This window comes from Lampris incognitus, chromosome 1 (assembly GCF_029633865.1).
Source record: "Lampris incognitus isolate fLamInc1 chromosome 1, fLamInc1.hap2, whole genome shotgun sequence".
NCBI classification, from domain to species: Eukaryota; Metazoa; Chordata; class Actinopteri; order Lampriformes; family Lampridae; genus Lampris; species Lampris incognitus.
The window spans coordinates 95,124,087-95,150,251 of record NC_079211.1 but is presented as its reverse complement, the minus strand read 5'-3'; the positions used below and the strand labels follow the sequence as shown (position 1 = coordinate 95,150,251).

The window sequence follows — 26,165 nt, the reverse complement described above, 5'->3', positions numbered from 1 at the left end:
AATCCCACTATACTGCGGAAATGGTTAGAATTTATTCATAGACATCGGTGTCACATTCCTACAAACCTGGAGGGACTGCATATCTGCAATGCTCATTTCAGTGAGGAGTGTTTCCATAACCTAATGCAAAAGCCACTGGGTTTTCACAAGAAATTAGTTTTGAAGTCTGATGCCGTGCCGACTATTTATTCTGGGACTGTGACATCAAGTGGGGAGTCATTATGTAAGTTATTTCTTTTACTCAACCAACAGTCAAATGAAAGCTTTCTGAATGTAACACATTTCCTTTGTGACTTATAAATAGCATTAACTATGTTAGCTATTTAGTGGATACCTTGGGAGAGGAATAGGCTACGGGAGTAAACCCCTACAGAAAATCAACATCCACAGTGCCTTTGTTTTTCTTGCCCTTTTGTATCTGTTTAAGTCAGAGAGTACTGCTGGCGTCGTATGTAGCTGCCACTTCTCCCTCTCGTAGCCCCCCCCCTTCCCATCCACCCCTGTATGTTTATGCTATGTTTATCTGTTGTCTTGTTTCACCGCCGTTTACTGTAAAGTGACTTCGAGTGTTATAAAAGCGCTATATAAGTTTAATTTATTATTTGCTAGTTCTTTGATAATAGTAAAACTTCAAACTATGTATTTAGCTAACATTTCTAGTCTGGACTTCGATCCTGACTGGGTTCACTCGTGTCCCCCCTGCTCCAGCAGTGCCACTAAAGGCATCCGTCATCGTGCGCGCTGAGAGCTGACAGAGCACTGTTGGCAGCCATCAGCGACGGGGCCCCCTCCGATGCTTTCCAGGGTTGGCCCCAAAAAAAAACTATCGAGACCATAAACTTAAGTGTGGTGCAGGTCGCCTCGCCCTGACGTCCCGGTGGTTTTGAATTTTAGACGACTGCCAATGAGCCAGTTCCCAGGCAAACTTGGTTGGCTATCAAGATAAACAGATATTACAAATAATATAAAAATCTCAGCCAGACGGCATATATCTTTCAGCAAACTTTGATTAGATCTCTGGTATATCAAGCTCAATATATCAAGATGATGTGTGGTGGGTGTTCTGGTGCAAAATGGCTGCAGTGCATCACCCAGGTGGGTGCTACACATTGGTGGTGGCTGAGGTGAGTTCCCCTTCAAATGTGAAGCACTCTGGGTGTCTTGAAAAGCGCTATATAAATGTAAAGATTATTATTATTATAGTAGTATTATTATTACATAGTTACGTAACAACAATGTGACAATTTGAACACATTGTAACATCGTAGCACATATTATTGTATGTTTTTTAAACAAGGTTTATTTTCAATTTTCTAAACACACCCACAACCTGGGCCGGATCTAGGCATAGTCAAACTAGGCAGCTACCTAGAGTCTAATTGCCACAGGGGGGGGCCCAGACAGACAATAAAAACATCAACTTTAGGTCTACATTAAAAATATTTAACATAAAATATTTTAAAATAATTTTGGATAAAAAAAAAATATCCATCTATAACTTTATTTCAGTAGAGTCCGACTGAGGCTCAAACATGTATGGCTGAATCTCTCCAGTGTTTGCTCTAACGCTAGCCATTTTGGCACACACCGCTCTTTCACAGGTCAACCTAGACAAAGCAGCAGTGGTGGGCGGGGTGTGAGGCCTATGATATTTGCATATTCATAGATCCTGAATTTCTCAATGAGGGAGAAAAAGTAGATGTGCTTCCAGCCCCTTTTCAGAGTGTTTTTTTTATTACTTTTTATGTGGTAAAACCATGTTAAACAAGATATTAATTATCCCCGAGTATTTTTAAACTTTAAAAAGTGTCTGGAGGGGTACTTCAACAAATAGCTGCAAAAAAAAAACAAAAACAGGAAAAAAGTGTATAAAGAGGATGAGTAAAACTTTACAATCCCAGTTTCTGAGAGCTGACTGGGCTGCTTGTAGAACTTGGTATTTTCTGTGATTACAAGATGGTTTACCCTTCAACGTTAAGGGAAAATGAACATGGCTGTGCATTTTATTTGCCCTTCAACAAAGCTCTATATCTTAATTTGAACAGTGGTTATCATCACAGAAGCAAATTGATCTTGTCAGGTACTCGTTTTGGCAAACCAAGGGCATTTCTGGAAAATAAACCGCAGAACTGCCTTAATGACAGAATAAAACATTATTTTCCTTATGGCAGTGAGCAGTGTACTTTGCATTCTGAGGAAGAAAACAATGTCAGAAATGAATTTTTGCATTTCAAATGATGAGCTAAAAGAACAGGTCAGTAAATTGTAAAATTATCAAATAGAGATAGAATTTTTTTTAGATTACAACACTGCACAGGACCCTGTATGCATAGGGACCATTTTATTAAGATTTTTGTCTTTACTTAAAATCCTTTTGTTCTTGAATTTGAAGATATCTTTTCTTCAGTTGACTCATTATCTAAGGATTGAAGCATGGACTCACGAACAGCGCTGGGGAAAATGGATGATAGACGAGAGAATGAATAGACGAGATGAGTTCCATGTTGGTATGAATAGCCTGGACCAAAGGTTGTAACTTGAGAGTAGTACCCCACCCCCATCCCCTTTTCATGTTTTCGTTTTTTTATATTTTTGTTTAAATTTACTTCATTGTACATACTATGTCATCAATCTTGCTTTTGTTCATTGTAATAATTCACCGTTTTCCTTATTCAGCATGCCTGCAATGTATTGTGGTACAAGGTGTATAGGACGCACGCCAGATTGTAAACAAACACGCGTTCAGTACTGTCATCAGTGGTTATGTTATGGATCATGCTAAAGTTTCAAGCGATTTTCCAATGCTATCTTCGAACGATCCCAGGTCAAGTTTTTTCAAAACTCCAGCAAGGACTCGGGATCCAACCACACGTTACTTGAACATCATATTTGCGAAGAACCAAAGGAAATCGAGAACGACTCTGCGGCTGCAAATCGAGATGGGAATAGCAGTGTGGCTTACTGGTGACAGCGTCATGGTAGATGTGAGCAACACTGATGGTTGCTGGATTACAGACTTAGTTCTAATGCCCAAAGTAGATGAAGACATTTTAAACAACAGATTGATCAAAAATACAGAAACTATGCCTGACAAGATTGCACCGATGGCCGACAGAAACAAGCTCCATGGTTACAAATTTTGGAAAGAGGGCTATGTGTCGAAAGTTCGAGTGAAACCTAATGTGAGCAGGGGAGACAAAAATCTGTTTCTGGTCAAGTCTAGTGTCGCAGCTTCAATGAAAAGTGTTCGATATGTTGTTTACTGCTATCTAGATCAAATTTCTGGTAAAGTAATTTATGCTAAATGCAACTGCAAAGCTGGTGAAGGGGGCTCTTGCAAGCACCTTGCTGCTGTACTATATACACACTTCTTGACTACACAAATTTAGAACTTAAATGTGTTCCAGAAGATGTGACTTGCACTCAGAGGTTGCAACAATGGTATGTCCCAGGTAAAAGGATAACTTCAAGCACAGCAGTCAAAGTTGATGCCCTGGAGTTTGAAAAAGCATCATATCAGAAGGATAAATCAAACAATGATTATAGACAAGACTATTGCTCTACACCCCCATTTGCCAGGATTGTTACAGCTGAGGACATTAAGAAGATGTCAGAAGCTGAATACCATTTGGGATGCAATAAAATTCTAATTCCTTGTTCTTCTCCGAATTATTCATGCATCCTGGAACACAGCAAGTGTAACCACAAAAAACATTTTTGGGCCCATCTCGATTTGCAACCGCAAAGTCGTTCTCGATTTCCTAAGGTTCTTCGCAAATATGACGTTCAAGTAATGTGTGGCTGGGTCCCGAGTCCTTGCTGGAGTTTTGAAAAAAAAAAAAAAACTAGACTCAGGATTATTCAAAGATAGCATTGGAAAATCGCTTGAAACTTTGGCATGATCCATAACATAACCACTGATGACAGTACTGAACGTGTGTTTGTTTACAATCTGGCGCGCATCCTATACACCTTGTACCACAATGCAGTGCGGGCACGCTGAATAAGGAAAACGGTGAATTACTGAAAAATTAAATAAAATAAAGACAATAAATTAAAAAAAATATTCTAAACTCATTTCTGGTAGCCAGCTAGCAAAAATGTATATTTTTATTTGAGACAAATGAAATGCTACAGGGTGAAATTTCTTAAATTAGCCTCGGAGAAATGTGAGGGATGGATGTTAAGTGAGCATGTGCAATTTGTTTATACAGTCTCACTCTCGTCTCTTGCGCACATACACACAAGTAAGAGGAAATGTTAAAAGCAGCACACTTACATTGGTAGAGACATATACTTACCATGGAAAACATCTTGGAGATCTGTGTTGTGGAGCTAGAGAACAAAGAAGGCATGATGAAGTTTAACAGAGACATCAGCTCTATGAGGTTGTTCTGTAGCGGGGTCCCCGTCAGCAGCAAGCGATGCTCTGCCTAGAGGAAGCAAAAAACACAGTTAGTGAGAAACACACACAGAAACACACACACACACACACGTAGAAATACTGACACACAAATAAATGTAGATTTGCTAAATATTACATAAAATTAAATAGATTTGACACAACAAAAATGCCAGTGAACTAACATTGATAGCCATAAGGTGACGATAACGCAGGGAGTTCATGTTCTTCAGCATGTGGCCCTCGTCAAAAACGGCATATTTCAGACGAAGCTTCCGGAAAAGGCTACGATCACAGTCATTTCCTATGGCCAGGTTATACCTAGAAAACAATATATAAAAAAACGACAAAACACATTCTATACATGAACACACAAAAACGTTTCCTTCTGGCCCTGAGTTGTACTTTTTGGAAAACGTAAAAAAACAGGCAATACACGCAAGAAAACCTTATATCATGGTCAAATACCTGCAAATATGAAGATGGGTGGACAACCACATGAAAAGACTTTTGAAGCAATCAACAGTAGAATTACAGACGACTCAAAATTAACTACAGATTACTTAAAACTGACTTAAAAAAAAAAATCACATAAAATTCAGAAATGCCAGTGGCCATCATTCAAAACATATCTCAGGTCTGGAAAAACGGCCAATTTACTTTTCTTTTTTCTCCACTTTTTGCAAAAGGCTGACAATGCCATTAACTCCCACTAGGGGTCTCTTAAAAATATTGTATGACATTATGTCATGTATGGATTCAGAAAGCTGCAAAAATCACAAACACACCGAATGTTTTACCTATGCCCCATGATTTGCAAACAATGTGATTTATAAAGGCCCCACAATTCACTTTACAAATACAACACACACCTCTCAAAACACAATGTGATTTGTAAATACGAAACACAATGTGGTTTGTAAATACAAAACACGGCTATCAAAAAAAGCACAATGTGCTTTGTAAATACAAATGCTACTTACTAACAAATGCTGGGCAGGTTCCACAAATGTAAAGAAAAAATGCTAATAAATAAGCAACACTTTGCAAGTTTGTCATCAGTTTTACAAGTACACAGCAACACATAATTTGTGGTTCATCTGACTTCTGGCACTGTTATTCCACATGTATGAGTTGCAAATGCCTGATTTCTCACAAATGGGCTGAGCAAAAAAACAGCAGGTGGTGCCACAGGGGCATCTACCCTCCATTTAACTCATTTAGTCTTCCAAGGGAGCTGCCTCGGATTTCTCCAGATCAGTCAGAGTGCATGGACATGGTGTTTCAAAATGAGCAGTCAACAAGTGGGTTAATGTTGTATTCGAGACAACTCGGAACTGCCGACTTGAAATTTCCCAGTTCCAACTTTGAAACACTACTTGCATAGAACTTACGTGGTCACAATAACATTGAATTCCTCCACTTGGTTGAGGATGTCACGTCGGAGGTATCGGCGATCTTCCACAGATCCTGCATGAAAGGACAGTCTTAGTTTTGCCCTGTGAATTCCATACTTGTTTTGAAGTTAGTTTAAATGGACTATGAATAAGAGATCACCAAAACATTACAGCTGGAATGCATAAGTGTGTAAAACTGCCCATTTCAGTTTCATTTCTACAACTATGGGAACACTTTTTGACTGCCAGTACACTTTAATTGCCAACTTAACCCCAAAAACAAACATGTGAAATCACCTTCTCGAAAAGGTGTGCAAGAAATCTTACCATAATAGACAAGAACTTTGAGGCTTGGACACCACCGCTTCAACTCTCTAACCCAGTTATCTAAGAACCAGCAGGGATAAAAAAAAGGATGCACGAGAGCAATGTAAAACATTAAACAGAACAAAACACTTACTCCAAAGATAATGCCAGGTATGTTAAAGAGGCCATATCATGCTTTTTGGGTTTTTCCCTTTCCTTTAGTGTGTTATATAGCTGGGAGGTAACAGTAAAATGTCTGCAGAGTTACAAAGCACAAAGTCCACACCAACGGGAGTTATTCTCGCCGACAGAAAACACTGTAGGAAACGCTTTGTTTGTAGTCCAGCGTGTTTTCTGTTACTTAACTACATCACTATGTAACACATTTTCATAATCCCTGCCTCGCGGCTAGTTTAGGCTGCCCTCAACACTGGCAAGAGGATGAGGCGGTGCTCACATGGACTGAGTTCCTCCCTTCGGCAGGCTTCCAGAAGCTGGCCAATACGAACAAAGTAATGGGCTTTTAGGGAGGGACGCCTTAAAGAGACAGCTAAAGCAAGCTAAAACAGCTTGTTTCAGACAGAGGACAAACTGAGGGGCTGCATAAAGGACCAGTATAAGATAAATAAATAATTTTTTTCTTTAACTGAATCACGCAAAGCTACTCCAGTGGAGCCCCAGAATAAAAATACAGAGCTGGAATGAGCATGATATAGCCCCTTTAATGCTGATGTCCATTAATAATTTGTTCTGTGTAGGTTAATGGGATAAACTGCTTAGCATTGAGCAGGGTAATGATGAAATTACACCAGTTGTTATGCTCACTTTTGTGTGTGTTTGTACGAGAAAATCTGTGTGTAAGAGCATCTATGTAAAAATTGATATTGGATTTTCATGTAAAAAAAAAAAAAAGTAGAAAAAAGTGCTTATTAAATCAGGTGGTTGGGCTATGTATTGGCATGAGTTTGGCAATATGAATCATGAATCAATATCATGATAAAATTGTCATATTCTAATATATATGTGATATGATACTATAAACACTGCAATTTTTTGTCAAACTTTTCAGAAAATTTCATAAAGAAAACACCTCATGCATAAAATCAGAGTAGTCAGAGCCATAGCTAGTGTGGCACTGGCAAAGCCTGCTGATGTTGTGGCTCTGTGGAACCCTGTTACAATACTGCACCTGCCAGCTAGTGGTCAGAGATGTAAACAATAATATGCAGAAGTGCCGCCACCACAGCTCTTTGATTGCAATCTTAAGAACCGATGCAGTGTTTTTGAAATTCCATTAAATTATGGAAAAGATAGTTTAGCGATACTGAAATGTATCAATATTTTCTTATACCCCTATAATGTTGATTATAATTACCAAGTGTAGAAGATGGCACAGTAATGAGATGGGGACCTTCTATTCCATTCTGGTAGAGCTGGGCTAGGAATGCTATGGTCTGAATACTCTTCCCCAAACCCTGGAGTGGAGGAGAGAAACAAAAGAGGAGAGAGAGAAACGAAGAGACAAAGATAGTTTTTCAAAGATAGAGAGGGAAAGAAAAACAAGCATGGCAATGAAGGAGATTGATACATAAAGAAAAAGAAAAAAGGGAGAGAAAGGTGAGAAAAGTCTGTTTGACATCTGTGTTTTTGATCAAACACCTTCAGTGTAAACAGTAGAAACCCTGCCAGTACTTAAATCCCAGTTCACAAACTAAACCAATGACATTATGTGTGAGCTGTGCAACTTTCTTCTCATTCTCTCTCTGAAGACTAAAACAACAAATCTTTGTTCCCTACACTTCACCTGCCAGGTGGTTAAATACAAACACTATCACACAAAACACTTTATATAGTTGTACCAATTTTCACTGAATTGGGTAACTTAAAGAGGGTGAGAGAGAAAAGAAAGCAAAAGAGAGAACTTGTGTATAGTGTATGTGCATGGTCAGTCTTCCTTACCATTTCATCTGCTAGTATGCCACTCAGTTTGTGCCGATGCAATAGGAGAAGCCATTGTAGGCCAATCAGTTGATAGGACTTCAACTGAAACCTGACAGACCATAAGAATGTGGTTCAACATCCTGACATCCAATTAAAAAAACTATACAAACATCTTAAACCAGACATTGTGTTCAACTAATGAAAGGAGAACTGATAATCACTGCCCACTACCTGATTAGGAAAACAATGGTTCTATCTGACCAAAATCTAATATCGCTACAGCATCAAGCTGTTTTCTAAAACTGGCATTGGCTCCCTACTTGGTCTTGGAGAATTATATTGAGAGGGGTTTACCTTTGAAAAATTGCAATAATTTCCAATTGCTCCTGCCAGAAAGTATGTGTTTATCAATAGCAGAGATGATTTCACTTAGGGTTTTAGCTGACAATGCTTAGCAACAAAACTGAGTCACATACAGTAAAACCTCTACAGGCTTAATCTATTTTTTTTATAAATAAGGCTTTTCTACATAAACTAGGAATGCTTCTTCTCTGTGCATTCACTTAATAGAGAACTTGGGGAACTTGCTGTGTAGATGGAGTCTGCCCCCTTGTCCATGATCAAAGTAATACGATTTACCATTAAAGAGGAAGTATGGGTATGCACACACACACGCACGCACGCACGCACACGAATGTAAGTTACTTACTGGCTGTTAAGTATACTGGGCTGTGTCATGGTCCCCATTCTCTTCTCCATGACCTGAGTGACCTCTTTGACCATTTTAGAGGAGATGGTCTCACATTTGGACATGAGGCCCAAGACAACTGTCCTCTCTTTGAGGACCACTTTGCAGCCAAACAATAGGTCCTCTGATAGTCCATTCTCCTTATTGAAGACCTCGCTCTGGAGAATAGAGGAATGCATTGTTACACTATATAAATACAGTTTAGATGGTATCTATTCAGTTGGTATAGTGCAGTGGTTCTCAACCTTTTTGGGGTCCTGGACCCCCTGCGTATTTTTGATCTACCCTGAGGACCCCTCCACCTGATCTTGGGGGAGGGGGGTTGCAATTTGATAGAAACAGTAGAAACTGCATTTTAAATTGCATTATAGCATTTATTCACTCTTTGGGGCAAAAATAAGAGCTTTCAGTTGTAACTTAGATATAGTTAACAAAACAGAATTCTTATGCAGTAACTTTCAGATATATGTAACAAAACAGAATATGTATTCAGTAACTTTCAGATATATGTAACAACAGAATTTTTATGCAGTAACTTTTAACAATGCAAACGGGAGCAAGATCTCTTATTAAAATACAATAAATTACACTTGTGAAACAGATGTAATTAGAGAAAAAAGTCCTGTTACCCTCTATAGTTTAGGTAGATAAAGGTCTCAGTCACATTTGAGTAAAATGATCCTATTTCTATAAATGTCATAGGATCTTTTTTTTAAAGATATTTTATTTTCACGGACCTCTTGCAATTACACCACGGACCACTAGGGGTCCGCGGACCCCCGGTTGAGAAACACTGGTATAGCGGATGCCTTTGCAGCACTGCATTAAGTGCTCAGTGGATGCAAGTACTTAGTAGATCATTCCCTCATTGGAGCCCCCCACCCCTGAATAGATTATAAAGGGACACATAATTGCAATTACTGCTTACACAGTTACAAGTAAAACTTGGCAATCGCAGTTTCTGAGAGCTAACTAGACTGCTTGTAGAACTTCATATTTCCTGTGATCATAAGATGTTTTACCCTTCAACATTTACATAGTTCCAGAGACTGTCAATTAATAGTCTAGAAGTAATTGCTCTTAATGGCAATACTCCTTATAGGGGTTCTCCCTCAGGGGGCAAAACAGCCCAACTCCAGGTTAAAAGAACCCAATTTTAAAGAGGTACTGCACATTTGTTTGTCAGACATATATCAAATCAATTCTTGAATATGCAGCACCAGCCTGGATCACAGCCTCAAAACACCAGTTCAACAAACTACAAACCATCCAAATGAGGCAATAAAAATGGCATACAGACTCTTACTGTACAGCAGCCCCTACTATATCCACAGCATGTCCGGACTCCAAACCATTCGACAAAGAAACGTCATCCTCTCACAGAAATACACATAGAGCAATCCACAACCCAGCACTGATGCAGTTAATGTAAGAAGCACAATGGGCCACCGGAGCACCCCTCTCTACAATCCTGCAAAACAAACCACCATAATTAACAAAATTCTGCCACTGATAGAACCCACATGATTTCATTTGACTTTTATCATTCCACACACCTTATATATTTAATGCATCAACTCTACTTTTCACCGTTCCCTTCTTCCTTACATTTCTATCTGCTTTACTTTCATGAACAGCTGCATGACCAAATCAAGGGGGGGGGGGATTATGCATTTGGTCATGTGTGTGGGTTCGTGTTACTGTTGGTCTGTCTGTGGCTAATCTTGCTAACTACTGGACCTATCAGCCTAAATTTTTTTGTGCAGTTATGACTGTATGATGAAGAATATCTCGTGGTTGTGGTGATTAAAATCCTCCGAAAAACATTTTTTCTCACTATCACCGCTCCCTCTCTTCATTAACTCTCTAGCTCGCTTGTTACCTTGCGAGGCAGCTGGATTCATGAGATCACGCACATTCATCTTGCCAGGCTTCAAGTTATGCGCTTGTGGCTGAACCATGGTGGTTTGGACCAATCAGTGTCCTATGAGAAACTACTGGCAGCTACGTGCGTGGTTTAGGTGTGACGACAACGAGAAGTCACTGTTTGTTTGAAAACAACAATGGCAGCTCCTAAAGAGGTTAGCATAGATGCTGCTATAGCATTAGTAATATCAGAACTGAAGAGTATTTCTTCATTAAAAGAAGAGCAAAGAATGGCACTGAACGCTTTACTCGATGGAAAAGATTTTTTCACTCTTCTCCTGACTCTTCGGCAAGAGTTTTATTTAATCTGATTGGTTGAAGTTAGCCCGTGATAGACAAATGGTTCACCAATCCCCTCCAAAGTATTTATTTAAAGTGCCTACCCTTTTCCAAACAGTTTCCGAGGACTTCTCAGATGGTTCTGTTGCTGATATCAAACAGAATTGTCAACTCATTACACTCCATTGCCACCTTCAGTCTGACATTGTCTCCACTCTTAAGATTTCCTTGGAGGAGGTGGATTCGATTTTCCCTCACCAATCACTAGAGACCAATGTATCTGCCTTACTGAGGTTTTAATAGTGGAGCAGAGCAAAGTAAAAACAAACTACGATGTCAGGCAATATTGAGAAGACATGCCATCTATGTAACATAAATTTGTTAATCAAAGAGATCATATCAAATTCAAGAACATTATTCAGGAGCCCAAACACAAAAGAGAGGCCATTAAGTGAACGTTTCCGAGATGTTGGGGTAATTCTTCCATATTGACAACAGCTTGACAATGGCGTCAGGTGGTGCCTTCGTATTTTCCCTTCTCCCGGTAGGTGGAAAAAAGGGGATGGCTTGTCGCCAATTCTCAGCACGAGAGACATACCAGAGACCAGGGATCTGCACTCTACTGAGTGCACTCCTCTAGTTCAAAATTATGCAGTGAGTGGAGTTAGGCTCAGACATGGGGGAGAAGTTACACTTTAACGGTGAAGAAATATTTACTAATGACCAAAATATGCAACGATACGGTCTGGCATCACATCAATTCTTCTTCTTTCAGTTTATTCACCGTTTCTCGGGGGGTTTTCTCAGGGGTTGCCACAGTGGATTTTATAGTTTCCATTGGTACCCTGAGAAGGCACAGCACCAATGGTGGCCATTGTTAACCCAGGCCTTGACCAACCCGGTATCGTCCTGTCAATCCACATACTGATTTGGCAAAATTTTATGTCAGCTGCCCTTCCTGACACAACCACTAACCCTATGGGCCTGGTATCGTACCAACCCTGATATCACATCAATTAATGTCTTTATGGAAATGTCCTAACCAACAATCTGAATTTGAGGTTTTGACTTATCTCTTTGCAGCAGGCTGTTTTATCTATCTGAGACCATAACAAGTGTGGCCAGGTGGATCAAGTAAACATTACCTTAGGAGCCAAAGACACAGTATGAGTCTGCATGGCTATAAAGGAGTTTTCATGAACACTATATCATTGTCAAATATTGGGCTTCTACACCGGCTTAAATCACTACATAACAGTACGAGTACTGATTGACTCTGATGACAACTTTGTGATGAGAAGATGATCTAAGCTGGTGAAAGCCCAATATAAAAGGGTGCATAGAAAGAGTTTGCCAGCAGGTAGGAATTTTGGCTGCCTCTGCCTTATTAGGAAGGTCCCTTGACATAGGTATAGTATAATTCTTAAGTAAACAAAGCCCAAATAAAACTTAATAATGAGTCATCCACCAGGCAGTTGGTGTGATGTCTTCATAACAAGAATAACTGGCTTTTTGTTTTTCTACCTTTTCCCTATTGAGGGCTTATATAAACCGTTTTCTCCAGCACGGGTGCAGAGAGATGGACACCTGATGATTGTTATATCTTTGAACTGAGCACATAAACACACTCATACACACTACAACAGACACACATTTTCTCACCAGACTATGCCAGCTGTTAAAAAAGGGCCTCAGTTCCACTATCTTCTGGGCTTTTTTGACAGAACACCCAGCGATCAGCGAGAGCTCATCCAGGGAAGCTTCCTGGAGGAATTTCAGTATCTGACTCTTGAGCGTTGATTTCTCTCCAGCTTCCTCATCCTCTGCTCCAGAGTTCAGCTCTTCCTCTGAGTCCTCATATTCACTGCTAACAGTCTCGTCTTTGTTATCCTCCTCCCCTTCCGAACTGACATGCTCATCTGAGGCACGTGCCTTTCTCTTCCTCTCTGCAGCCACTTTCTTGGCAATACTGGTCCCACTGGCAAATCTAGACAGCATCTGGACCACCGAGGTAGAGGAGGAGGTAGTCATTTTGGGAGCTGAAGAGGAGCTAGAAGAAGATGGGGACTCAGAGCTTTTGCTGAGCCACTTTGACAGGTTGACAGCACTGCTGCTTGTTTTGGACTCCTTGTAGTCTTTTGAGGGCTTCCAGTCTTTACTGTCCCTTTCCACTTTGAAATTTCGGTGGTCTTTAGAGTTATTATGATCTCTACTGCCATTAGTGTCTCTGTGATCTTTGTGGTGCTTTGAGTCCTTGTGGTTCCGCACTGGATGGTCTGTGCTCTTTGATTTGGTGGATTTCCTCTCCTTGCACTCAGGTGAACTGAAGCTATCATCATCTGGTGTTGAAAAGAAAAAAATGCAGCGGTTTTACCAATTGCTATTTAATTACATTAAAATGATTTAACAATGAACATGCAAATTTCAAGCAACAAAATGGCCATGAGCTTATTACACATATGTTCAGGTGGGGATTAATGCTGATGAGAGTTCATATTACTGTTCTGACCTGTGCTTGAAAACATTCTTAGAACCTCCAGAGCATCTTCAAAATTCCAATCATGCTCTTGCAGCACCATTCGTAGCTCCTTCACAAGAAAGACCACAGGAATACATAAACAATAATGATGTGTGGGCAGGCATATGCGTGCATGTGCTTGTGTGTGTGCGTTTACCTCCTTGTCCTGATCAGGAAACTTTCTTTGCAGTCTCCTCACCATGACTTCCTGCTCTTCCCAAGCTGGCTCTGCCCCTTCATCTTCTTCACTAGAATCCTCCTCCTTTCAATAAAGAGACGAGGAGAAAGGTTAACAAGATCCTTCACCCACTTCAGTGAAATTGTTAATGGCATGTGCAGGAAAGCAAAACATTTCATAAACTCTACACAAAACATAAATTAGGCATCTTGCTTGATTAGCACACTAGTAGATGATTGTTAATAAAAGATTTAGCAAAGTAGGACTGCATAGGTGTTTCAACCAATTAAAAGGAAAAAAAGAATATCAATGGTCACCACATATGTTTCGCTATTTCCTGACTCCTTAAAAAATAATTATGGGATTTCCTAAGCATAATCTTTGGGGAGTGGTGCGAGGAAGCAGTAGTAAAGTACTATTATTTGCAGTGTATGCAGAAAAAGTAGGATCCACAAAATAGCAAAGAGGTTTGATTGACAGTTAACACATTAGCTTAATTTTAATGATGGAGAGAAAAACAATAAAGCAATACTTGTCTGAAACAGAAAAGAAGAAACAGTAGTTTTGTCTGTTGGATCTATCTAAAAGGCAGTGGAAATATCTCACCATTGATGGCCTAAATTTCTTGTAAGGTGGAGACACATCACTGTGCTGGGAGCTGCCGGATCCGTCCTTCTTTATTTTATCTTTTTGTTGGCTTTTTCTCTCTGAAACTGAAGGGAAACATTTGGATTATGGGTAACACTTTAGTATGGGGAACATAAAAAAACTTAATTACTAGTGAATTAGTAATGATCAACATGTCACTTTAGTATGGGGAACATATTCTAAGTAACAAAAACTAAATTTACAGTAATTTAACACTATTAACACTTGTAGTTTTGTGTTTTGTTATGTAAGAACAGACCATATTCATTAAGTGTTAGTAAGGGAGAATAACTCTTCTTGTGGTACTACCACCTTATAAAGTCCATACTAAGCAAAGCATATTGAGATGGTACTACTAATAAGCAATAATTCTGAGGTTATAGAGGGAAAACTCATAGTTAATGGCTTACTGGTTGTATAATAAGGCCATGCAGAACAAGGCATTAATAAGTACGTAATAATGACCAATTAAGAGCCAATATGTTGCTAATTTGCATGCTAATAAGCACCTAATTAATGGTGACTACGTTCCCCATACTAAAGTGTTACCGGATTATGTTTTCTGGAAAAACTTCATACTTTTTTTTTTTAAACTATAATTCACAGCTGACATCATGCACTGATTATTTATAGAAATGCGTCAATTTTTTCTTTCCTTTGTCTATATTAATTGTAGTACACCCTAATGCACTTCTGAAATAATTGCTTGCAAGTAGAGATTCACTAAAGTTTCATTTAACTTTTGGTAACAGCCAAAATGAGCACTTTAATTTATCTGCTGATGGAAAAAGCTTAAAATTCAGATTGATACAAAGAAACATAACATAACCCAGCCACTGAGGATGCACAAGCTAGTGCATTCTTAGTGCCGGTCCCAAGCTCGGATAAATGGGGAGGGTTGCGTCAGGAAGGGCATCCGGCGTAAAATCTTTGCCAAATCAAATATGCGGATCATAAATAAGATTTCCATACCGGAACGGTCAAGGCCCGGGTTACCAACAACCGCCACCGGTACTGTTAACCAGCAGTGTGCCGGTGGAAACTATGCTACTGTTGGGTGAAGGAGAAGGAGAGGGGGAAGGCATGTCCACAGGCAGCGAGAGAGGAGGAAGGGTAGGAGTGTGGAGGTGAGCGTCAGAACTTTGAATGTTGGCACTATGACTGGTAAAGGGAGAGAGCTGGCTGATATGATGGAAAGAAGAAAGGTAGGCATACTGTGTGTGCAAGAAACCAGGTGGAAGGGTAGTAAGGCCAGGAGTATCGGAGGTGGGTTCAAACTCTTCTACCATGGTGCGAATGGAAGGAGAAATGGGGTAGGGGTAATTCTGAAGGAAGAGTATGTCAAGAGTGTGCTGGAGGTGAAGAGAGTGTCAAACAGAGTGAGGAGTATGAAGCTAGAAATCGAAGGTGTATTGCTGAATGTTATCAGCGCATATGCCCCCAAGTTGGGTGTGAGATGGATGAGAAAGAACAATTCTGGAGTGAGTTGGATGACATGGTGGAGAGGGTACCCAAGGAGGAGAGAGTGGGGATTGGAGCGGACTTCAATGGACATGTTGGTGAAGGGAACAGAGGTGATGAGGAGGTGATGGGTAGGTAAGGTGTCAAGGAGAGAAAAGTGGAAGGACAGATGGTGGTGGATTTTGTGAAAAGGATGGAAATGGCTTTGGTGAATAAATATTTCAAGAAGAGGGAGGAACACAGGGTGACGTACAAGAGTGGAGGAAAGTGCACACAGGTGGACTATATCTTATGTAGAATGCGCAATCTCAAAGGGATTGGAGACTGCAAGGTGGTGACAGGGGAGAACATAGCTGGGCAACATCGGATGGTGGTCTGTAGAATAACTTTGAAGACCAAGAAGAGGAAGTGAGTGAAGGCAGAGCCGAAGATCAAATGGTGGAAGTTGAAGAAGGAAGACTGTTGTGTGGAGTTCAGGCAGGAGTTAAGACAGGCACTGGGTGGTAGTGAAGAGTTGCCGTATGGCTGAGCAGGCACTGCAGAAATAGTGAGGGAGACGGCTAGAAAGGCACTTGGACTGTCATCAGGACAGAGGAAGGAAGACAAGGAGACTTGGTGATGGAATGAGGAAGCACAGCAAATTATAAAGTGGAAGAGGTTGGCAAAGAAGAAGTAGGATAGTCAGAGAGATGAAGAAAGTAGACAGGAGTACAAGGAGACCCTGCGTAATGCGAAGAGACAGGTGGCAAAGGCAAAGAAAAACACGTGTGTTGAGTATGACAGGTTAGACACTAAGGAAGGAGAAAAGGACTTGGACCGATTGGCTAGATAGAGGGACCGAGCTGCGATGGATGTGCAGCAGGTTAGGGTGTTCAAGGATAGAGATAGAAATGTGCTGACAAGTGAGGAGAGTTTGCTGAGAAGGTGTAAGGAGTACCTTGAGGGGCTGATGAATGAAGAAAATGAGAGAGAGAGAAGGCTGGATGAATTTAAGGATAGTGAATCTGGAAGCGTAGTGGATTAGCAAGGAGGAAGTGAGGGCAGCTAGAGTGGAAAGGCAGTTGGTCCTGATCACATACCTGTGGAGGCACGGAGATGTTTAGGAGAGATGGCAGTGGGGTTTTTAACTAGATTGTTTAACACAATCTTGGAAAGTGAGAGGATGCCTGAGGAGTGGAGAAGAAGCACACTGGTACCGATTTTCAAGAACAAGGGCGATGTGCAGAACTGTAGCAACTACAGAGGTATAAAGTTGATCAGCCACAGCATGAACATATGGGAAAGAGTAATAGAAGCTAGGTTAAGAGGAGAGGTGACGATTAGCGAGCAGCAGTATGGTTTCATGCCATGAAAGAGCACCACAGATGCGATGTTTGCTTTGAGAATGTTGATCGAGAAGTATAGAGAAGACCAGAAGGAGTTACATTGTGACTTTGTATTTAAAGAAAGCATATGACAGGGTGCCAAGAAAGGAGGTGTGGTATTATATGAGGAAGTTGGGAGTTGCAGAGAAGTATGTAGGAGTGGCACAGGATATGTATGAGGAAAGTGTGACAATGGTGAGGTGTGCAGTTGGAATGACAGATGGGTTCAAGGTGGAGGTGGGATTACATCAAGGATCGGCTCTGAGCCCTTTCTTGTTTGCTATGGTGATGAACAGGTTGACGGACAAAATCAGGCAGGAGACTCCATGGACGATGATTTTCGCGGATGACATTGTGATCTGTAGCGAGAGTAGGGTGCAGGTAGAGAAGAGGTGGAGGTATGCACTGGAGAGAAGAGGAATGAAAGTCAGTAGGAGCAAGACGGAATACCTATGCGTGAATGAGAGGGAGGACAGTGGAATGGTCAGGATGCAAGGAGTTGAGGTGACAAAGGCATATGAGCTTAAATACTTGGGGTCAACTGTCCAAAGTAACGGGGAGTGCAGTAGAGAGGTGAAGAAGAGAGTGCAGGCAGGGTGGAGTGGGTGGAGAGGAGTGTCAGGAGTGGTTTGTGACAGAAGGGTACCAGCAAGAGTTAAAGGGAAGGTTTACAAGATGATTGTGAGACCAGCTATGTTATATGGTTTGGAGACAGTGGCACTGACGAAAAGACAGGAGGTGGAGTTGGAGGTGGCAGAGTTGAAGATGCTAAGATTTTCACTGGGAGTAACGAAGAAGGACAGGATTAGGAACGATTATATTAGAGGGACTGCTCAGGTTGGACGGTTTGGAGACAAAGCAAGAGAGGCAAGATTGAGATGGCTTGGACATGTGTGGAGGAGAGATGCTGGGTATATTGGGAGAAGGATGCTGAATATGGAGCTGCCAGGGAAGAGGAAAAGAGGAAGGCCAAAGAGGAGGTTTATGGATGTGGTGAGGGAGGACATGCAGGTGGCTGGCGGGACAGAGGGAGATGCAGAAGACAGGAGGAAATGGAAATGGATGATCCGCTGTGGCGACTCCTAACGGGAGCAGCCAAAAGTAGGAGAGTAGAAAGAAACATCACATCAAATTTCACCCGCCCAACATTTCAGCTGAATCAGTGGCCACAGTTTGCAGATGCTTTTGTTAAATAATGTCCTCGGCAAAGATGTTCTACAGTGCTTATTAAGCATTTTTTCCACCCTTGTAGCTTGACTTTGCTAGGGTCAAATACATATCCTAGCAAAAAAAGAATGATTGCGATGGTACAAATATGGAAAGATAGGAGAATAAGAAAAGAAGTGAAAGTCAGTCTACTTAAAGCACTCGTCTGGCCAGTGTTGTCATACAGAGCTGAAAGTTGGACATTGAAGAAAGCGATGGTAAACAGGATTGAGGCTGCAGAGATGTGGCTTTATCGTAGGATGCTTCGAATAAGTTGGACAGAGAAACGAACGAATGCAAGCATCCTTAATGAATTAGGACCAAAAAGAGGACTAATGGCACATATAATGAAAAGAAAGCTATCATTCTTTGGGCATACCTGTCGTCCAGGTGAAAGTAAATTAACAAAGACAGCGATTTAGCAAAGCGTAAGAGAGGCCGACCAAAAAGGCAGTATCATGATGACAACAAAGAATGGCTTAGTCTGAAAATATCGGAGGCAACAAGATCAGCTCAGGACAGAAAGAACTGGAAGAGACTTGTTTGGCAAGCATGTCATCCTGATGGTGCTGGCAACCCTCACTAATGAGGAGGCCGTGAAGAAGAAGAAGAAGAAGAAGAAGAAGAAGAAGAAGAAGAAGAAGAAGAAGAAGAAGAAGAAGAAGAAGAAGAAGAAGAAGAAGAAGAAGAAGAAGAAGAAGAAGAAGAAGAAGAAGAAGAAGAAGAAGAAGAAGAAGAAGAAGAAGAAGAAGAAGAAGAAGAAGAAGAAGAAGAAGAAGAAGAGGAGCAGCAGCTTGACTGAATTTTCAGCACATGAGTTGAAATGAGTGTTTCACTGTCAGCATCACCCGAGAATTATTTCGGTGCATATCCACTTGCATTATCTCTTGAAAATGTTTTATGTCCATGAAGATGAGCCATAACATCAAACATCACTGGCATCAAAAAACAAAAACAGAAAAAAAACAAAACCCACATTTACTTTTATCTATAACAAAGCCTTCTTCAAACAAAAACACCTCACAGCAAAATGTTTATTCTGCAGTTTATGTCGTGTTAAGATAGCATAAAGTTTAAGTATCATCCAAAGCTTTTCTATACTTTTTTTCAGTTTTTTTTACCCCCCCCCCCCCCTCCCAATTGTATGCAGCCAATTACCTCACTCTTCTGACCTGTCCCGGTCACTGCTCCACCCCCTCTGCCGATTGGGGAGGGTTGCAGAGTACCACATGCCTCCTCTGATACATGTGGAGTCACCAGCCCCTTTTTTTCACCTGACAGTGAGGAGTTTTGCCAGGAGGACGTAGCTTGTGGGAGGATCACACTATTCCCCCCAGTTCCCCCTCCTGCCTGAACAGGTGCCCCGACTGACCAAAGGAGACACTAGTGCAGTGACCAGGACACATACCCACATCTGGCTTCCCACCTGCAGACACGGCCAATTGTGTCAGTAGGGACGCCCAACCAAGCCAGAGGTAACACGGGGATTCGAAATAGCGATCCCATGGTGGTAGGCAACGGAATAGATCACCAAGCTACCCGGACGCCCCTTTTTTTCTACATTTTTATGTAAGGGCACATACACTAAATTAGAAAAATTAAAGTCAATCCTTACTTCCTTTCTCACCAAATTTCATGAGACAAGCAACCACAGCCCCATCCAAAGTGCTGGTACTCTCTATCACCTGAAAAGAAAACCAAATAGAACAGTCAAAATCAGAATTGTTCATCAACACATAAACACAACTATACAACAAAATATTGACACCCAATGTATAGGATATGTAACAGGACTTCACATGTAGTTCAGAAAAGACTGACTCTGTAAGCAGACTCCAAACAGACCAGGACCACACTGGACCACATCTTTTCAGTTTGACCATTTCATTTACAAATGCTTTCTGCTAAACATTTAAGTCATCTCCTGAACTAAAAAAATTAGTGTCATCTGCAAACAAAATAAACTGCACTATCTATGACACATTCAATCTACATGCACTCAGATGTATTGCCCGCAAACTGTACAAATTGTTTTCTGTTATCTAACTAACTGCTTAACCAATTTAAAACTACTCCTCTCACACCATATGTACGCAATTTAGCAATTAATATGTTATGATCTATTGTGTCTAATGCTTTTTTTTTTAAATCAATAAATACACCTATTGTGTATTTCTTATATTCTGTTGCTGTTGTAATCTCTTCCATTATTTTCAGTAATGCTAAAGACGTAGATCGATTTGTCGGAAAGCCATACTGACGCTCACTCAGCAATTTGTTTTTCCAAGAAAAGCATCTAATTTTTGTACAGTTTTTCGAGCACCTTGCAGAACTGTGAAAGCAAAGACACTGGTCTATAGTTAGTAAAACTGTGTTTATCTCCCATTTTAAAAAGTGGAATAACCTTTGCTGTTTTCATTCTGTCTGGAGAAATATCTGTGTGAAAAGAAAGATTAAAAATATAGCTTAAGAGGTTTGATTATGCAGTCAATAGTCTTTTTCACTATAATCATGTCGATCCCATCACTGTCAGTTGATGTCTTGTTTTTGGATTTTGCTACAATGGATCTAATTTCATTTTCACTCACCTCTCCTAGAAACATAGACTGTACCACTTTACTTCCCCCATTCTAGCCACCTTCTACTTGCCCATCGTTGTTTCTTAATGGAATTTGCAAGATTAGGCCCAACATCAACAAAAAAGGAATTAAATTCCTTTACCACTTCATTCATGCTTTTTATAACCTTATTATTGTCACTGATAAAATGATAGGGCAGATCTGTAGACACAGAGTTATTTCCGATTACATTGTTTAATATTTTCCAAGTACCTTTAATGTTATTTTGATTTTCTTTTAAAATTTTATTATCATATTCTTTCCTGGCTTGTCTCAATATCACTGTCAACTTAATTTTTGTAAACCTTGTATTGTATAGGTATAGTCTAGCATTTGTTTGTAAACCATGGTGCTGAACCAAAAATGAATTTGTTAACAGCATGGTTTTTCATGCACTGCCTGCTATTGTGCATGTGGTGTCCACCAGACCACGGAGATCCACTTATCATTCTTTTGCACAAGATTCTATATTAACAATACACACACACAATCCTTGAGAGGAATGCATGGGTATGTGAACACATAGATCCCCCATCTTCTTCTGAATTAAATATCCAAGGATATGATTTTTGATTGTTAATTGAGCTTCCGCTTACTGCTCCTTCTTGCATTTGCCACCTTCATCTCAGCCCCCACCCCCGGTGCAGTCGGACACCTCCACCCAATGTACACTATACTACACAGAATAAACTTTCGTAATCGCTCAGCTATTCTGAGTTTAATGTCACAGAGTAAACACAAGCATGATAACACAATCTTTTTTAAAGTTTCCCCAATGACATCTTTTCATCATTTGTCTTTCTTAAAGCTGTGCGTTTTTTTCTATTAATCTATCACACATTGTATTAAAACTGCTCCTTGTTGGGTATCCAAGCAATGTCAGTTGTAAGAATGAGAGACAATTGCTTAGCACCAATTGATGCTAAGCAATTGGGTAGAAGAGCCTCTACTCAATTACTACTGACCTCCAGTACCTCTGCTCTGCTCCTTTGAGGGAAGATCTCCTGTAGCTTGGTCACTTTTTCCTCCAGCTCCTCATCCTCCTCACCTTTCTGATCCTCACCCTCCCTTTTAGGTGACCTCCTCATAGGGTTTCTTCAGATGACAGACGAAGAGATGGTACAACAAAAGCAACATAATCTCAATTTTTTTTTCGAGCAGGCAACATCACTTCAGACCCATCATACTTGGTCACATGTTCCAACTCCTCTCCCCTGGTAGGAGCTACAGATCACTGTACCCCAAAACAAACAGACATAAAAAGTTTCTTTCCACGGGCTGTCATTGAAATGAACGCTTAACACTGCCAAATAAATCTAACCATTTTTTATATACTGCACTATACATTGTAAATATACTCGTTCACTCTGTCATGTATTTAAGTAACCTGCTAACATTTATTTCAGCATCTCTGACATATTCTCTGCACCATTGCATTGTATCGCCTCTTATGTCGCCTGTCTATAGTCAATCCCTGTGTATATACCTGAAGATTGTTGCGTTGTAGTGTTGTTATTCTATGTTAAGTACACTGAGCCACGAAACCGGAGTCAAATCCCATGTATGTGCAAACCTACATAGCCAATAAACGTGATTCTGATTTAGAAGGACGTTAGCAAGATTCCTCTTGGAATGTCTGTGTCAAGACCTCCATCAGCCATGAAAACGGACCAACACTAACTTTCAATTGTAATAATGAGCTAACACTCTGTGCTGCACGTCTTGCTCTATCCTCATGACCACAGTTCAACGTGGACCCCTCTCAAGCTGGCACAAAAACGAGCCTCGCTGTCTTGCTCCCAAACAAATGCAACCTAAACAGAACCCGGCCAACACACGTGGTAGGACAGCGATGCGATTGCTCACCCTACCTCAAGGATTGTATCTGGTCACGGGGTAGTAGTCTACACCGTTTTGAGGGAGCACACTCACGTGGGTTTGCTGGTTAACGTTGTCTTTATCTTCGAGTCGGGCGAGAGCTCCTCCTCGTCCGTGTCGCTGACGACATCCTCGAAAACAACTCCTCGGGCATGGGACTTCACGGGGCTTTTGACAGTCTTCACTCGAGCTGGACAACGGAAAGAATCGGTCATTTAACGGCTCGACTTCGATCTAACCTACCAGTGGAACACAAGGTCACCGACATCTCCCGGTTATGTCTCCCACTCATGTGCGGCGCTTGAAACTCAAGTTGAGCCGCACCACACTGTAAGGCCACGCTTGTCACCTGCGCCCGAACTCCTCGTGGGCTCGCAGGCACCGTAGCCCGGTACCGGGTTAGCAAACGGACTTGGAAACGAGTTATGCAAAGCTAACATTAGCTTGTCCGGCACACCTCTAGTTGCCTCGGTCGTGCCATCTTACCTGGCTTATTCTCCTTCTCTGACTCGGGGCTTATGGACCCGCTGTGCTGCTCTTTGTTCGTCGCCGCCGCCTTCTCGAAACGAAAACGTCCCAAATTGAACAGGCTCATTTTCCAGGCGTCCCCTGCGTCAGGAAGGAAGCGGTAGCCCTTTGTCTCCTTTTCTTGCCCGTCCGCGTTAGCTAGCGTTAGACGGTTAGTTTCCCCCCCCCCGCTGTGTGTGAAGTCGATGCTAGCTATGTATGCTAGCTTCTGTTTAGCATTGCAGCAAGGGGCTCGCACTGTCCGGGGAAAGAAAAAAAAGGGCGGATTTGAAGCTGTCAGCGCTAAATCCCTTATTCGCGATGCGTCAACAGTTGGTAAAGTCGAGCTGGTCGCGTATCAACACATATCGTTTGTACTTATCGCTCGTTCGGCTGCATCGCCGAATACTAAAACCGTTGTCCCGTGGCCCGGCTTGTAGCCCGTTTCCCGCGAACTCCGTCTGCCCTGAGGAATGCTATGCCGACGCCTTCGATTGGTCAGAGGACGACCGGTGTGTTGCCGGTAACCAATAGTAGAGAAAGAAATCGCGACCGGGTCCGCCTCCCAACTTCCGCTAGCTGCAGTGACGTAACGCCGCTACTTGTGGCCCCGGAGCCGTTAACGGGGGGGGGGGGGTTTCCGCCTCTCTGCGTAGAACAAATCCGAATAGGAAGTCGTCCAAGCAAAGGACTAGATAGAGTGGAAGAGAGGAATTCAAATTCAAATCTGGACAGACAGATTTATCAGCGTCCGTAGGGACCGATTCTAGACGGCGAAACTGCAATCGCTAAATGCGGAGGTGGGTACCCCGGCTTCACAAAGTAAAAGTCCTACCATGTTTTTATTCCAGCCATTCGTGTAACATGGCGATTACCTGGCTGCAGAGTGGTGCTAGTTAAACTCAGCGTGGGTAGAACCAATGCGTGGCAAGACTTTTACTTTGTAAAGCCGGGTCGTGCACCTCTGGTTAAATGTACTACTACAACTCGTACAACCATCACTGCTGCTACTACTACTACTACTACTACTACTACTACTTCCGGCTGCTCCCGTTAGGGGGCGCCACAGCGGATCATCCGTTTCCATTTCTTCCTGTCTTCTGCGTCTTCCTCTGTCACACCAGCCACCTGCACGTCCTCCTTCACCGCATCCATAAACCTCCTCTTTGGCCTTCCTCTTCTCCTCTTCCCTGGCAGCTCCATATTCAGCATCCTTCTCCCAATATACCCAGCATCTCTCCTCCACACATGTCCAACCATCACTGCTACTACTACCCAGCATCTCTCCTCCACACATGTCCAACCATCACTGCTACTACTACCCAGCATCTCTCCTCCACACATGTCCAAACCATCGCTGCTACTACTACCCAGCATCTCTCCTCCACACATGTCCAAACCATCACTGCCACTACTACCCAGCATCTCTCCTCCACACATGTCCAACCATCACTGCTCCTACTACCCAGCATCTCTCCTCCACACATGTCCAACCGTCACTGCTACTACTACCCAGCATTTCTCCCCCACACATGTCCAACCGTCACTGCTACTACTACCCAGCATCTCTCCCCCACACATGTCCAACCATCACTGCTACTACTACCCAGCATCTCTCCTCCACACATGTCCAACCATCACTGCCGCTACTACCCAGCATCTCTCCTCCACACATGTCCAACCATCACTGCTACTACTACCCAGCATCTCTCCTCCACACATGTCCAACCATCACTGCCACTACTACCCAGCATCTCTCCTCCACACATGTCCAAACCATCACTGCTACTACTACCCAGCATCTCTCCTCCACACATGTCCAAACCATCACTGCTACTACTACCCAGCATCTCTCCTCCACACATGTCCAAACCATCACTGCTACTACTACCCAGCATCACTCCTCCACACATGTCCAACCATCACTGCCACTACTACCCAGCATCTCTCCTCCACACATGTCCAACCATCACTGCTGCTACTACCCAGCATCACTCCTCCACACATGTCCAACCATCACTGCCACTACTACCCAGCATCTCTCCTCCACACATGTCCAACCATCACTGCTGCTACTACCCAGCATCTCTCCTCCACAAATGTCCAACCATCACTGCTACTACTACCCAGCATCTCTCCTCCACACATGTCCAAACCATCACTGCTACTACTACTGTTAATAAATGTACTACTCACAACAACTACGGGTTGCATAAACACCTTTTCCTCACAAAACCACAAAGTTAAAAATGAGACAAAAGGTTCAACGCAAACAACAATAGACAACTAGACGAAAGGTATGAGCTGCCGCACTTGCAGCCAAACAAATATAAGGGTAAAGCCTATTCACCCAGTATTGAAAGCACAACTCGGCGACTTCAATTTCAACACCACTTGGTCTAGAAAGTGCATGGCCTTGATTTGGTTTACATATCGTGAGCGATCATAATTTTCTTTTACATCATCACTCGATGAAACAAATATCCCATGCCACACATGCGCTTGCCTCCTACCCTGGACATTATCAGGACCAGGCTCCCTATCCTAACCTCATTGCTGTGTGTGTGTGTGTGTGTGTGTGTGTGTGTGTGTGTGTGTGTGTGTGTGTGTGTGTGTGTGTGTGTGTGTGTGTGTGTGTGTGTGTGTGTGTGTGTGTGTGTGTGTGTTTTCACTGCCCTTTGGGTGTCCTACCACATCTCCTTCAACAAATGAAGAATTACGTTTCGGCAGAACACGAATCTACTGCTACTACTTTCGGCTGCTCCCGTTAGGGGGCGCCACAGCGGAT

The 26,165-nt window shown here is 41.9% G+C and overlaps 1 protein-coding gene across 1 annotated transcript in view; it reads right to left on the bottom strand.

Moving 5' to 3' along the window:
* Positions 1-23,503, bottom strand: part of smarcad1a (SWI/SNF-related, matrix-associated actin-dependent regulator of chromatin, subfamily a, containing DEAD/H box 1 a) — a 38,803-nt gene extending 15,300 nt beyond the window's left edge. The window contains exons 1-15 of the mRNA XM_056284420.1: positions 23,357-23,503; positions 22,925-23,060; positions 21,958-22,087; positions 19,990-20,059; positions 14,302-14,408; positions 13,675-13,779; positions 13,509-13,587; positions 12,662-13,338; positions 8,756-8,952; positions 8,065-8,155; positions 7,481-7,580; positions 6,127-6,186; positions 5,797-5,872; positions 4,588-4,723; positions 4,302-4,433 (exon numbers count right to left, since the gene is read on the bottom strand). Coding sequence (XP_056140395.1) covers positions 4,302-4,433; positions 4,588-4,723; positions 5,797-5,872; positions 6,127-6,186; positions 7,481-7,580; positions 8,065-8,155; positions 8,756-8,952; positions 12,662-13,338; positions 13,509-13,587; positions 13,675-13,779; positions 14,302-14,408; positions 19,990-20,059; positions 21,958-22,087; positions 22,925-23,060; positions 23,357-23,465 — 2,205 coding nt within the window. The 5' untranslated portion in view covers positions 23,466-23,503. The remainder of the gene's footprint in view (positions 1-4,301; positions 4,434-4,587; positions 4,724-5,796; positions 5,873-6,126; positions 6,187-7,480; positions 7,581-8,064; positions 8,156-8,755; positions 8,953-12,661; positions 13,339-13,508; positions 13,588-13,674; positions 13,780-14,301; positions 14,409-19,989; positions 20,060-21,957; positions 22,088-22,924; positions 23,061-23,356) is intronic.
* Between the last annotated feature and the right edge of the window lie 2,662 nt (positions 23,504-26,165).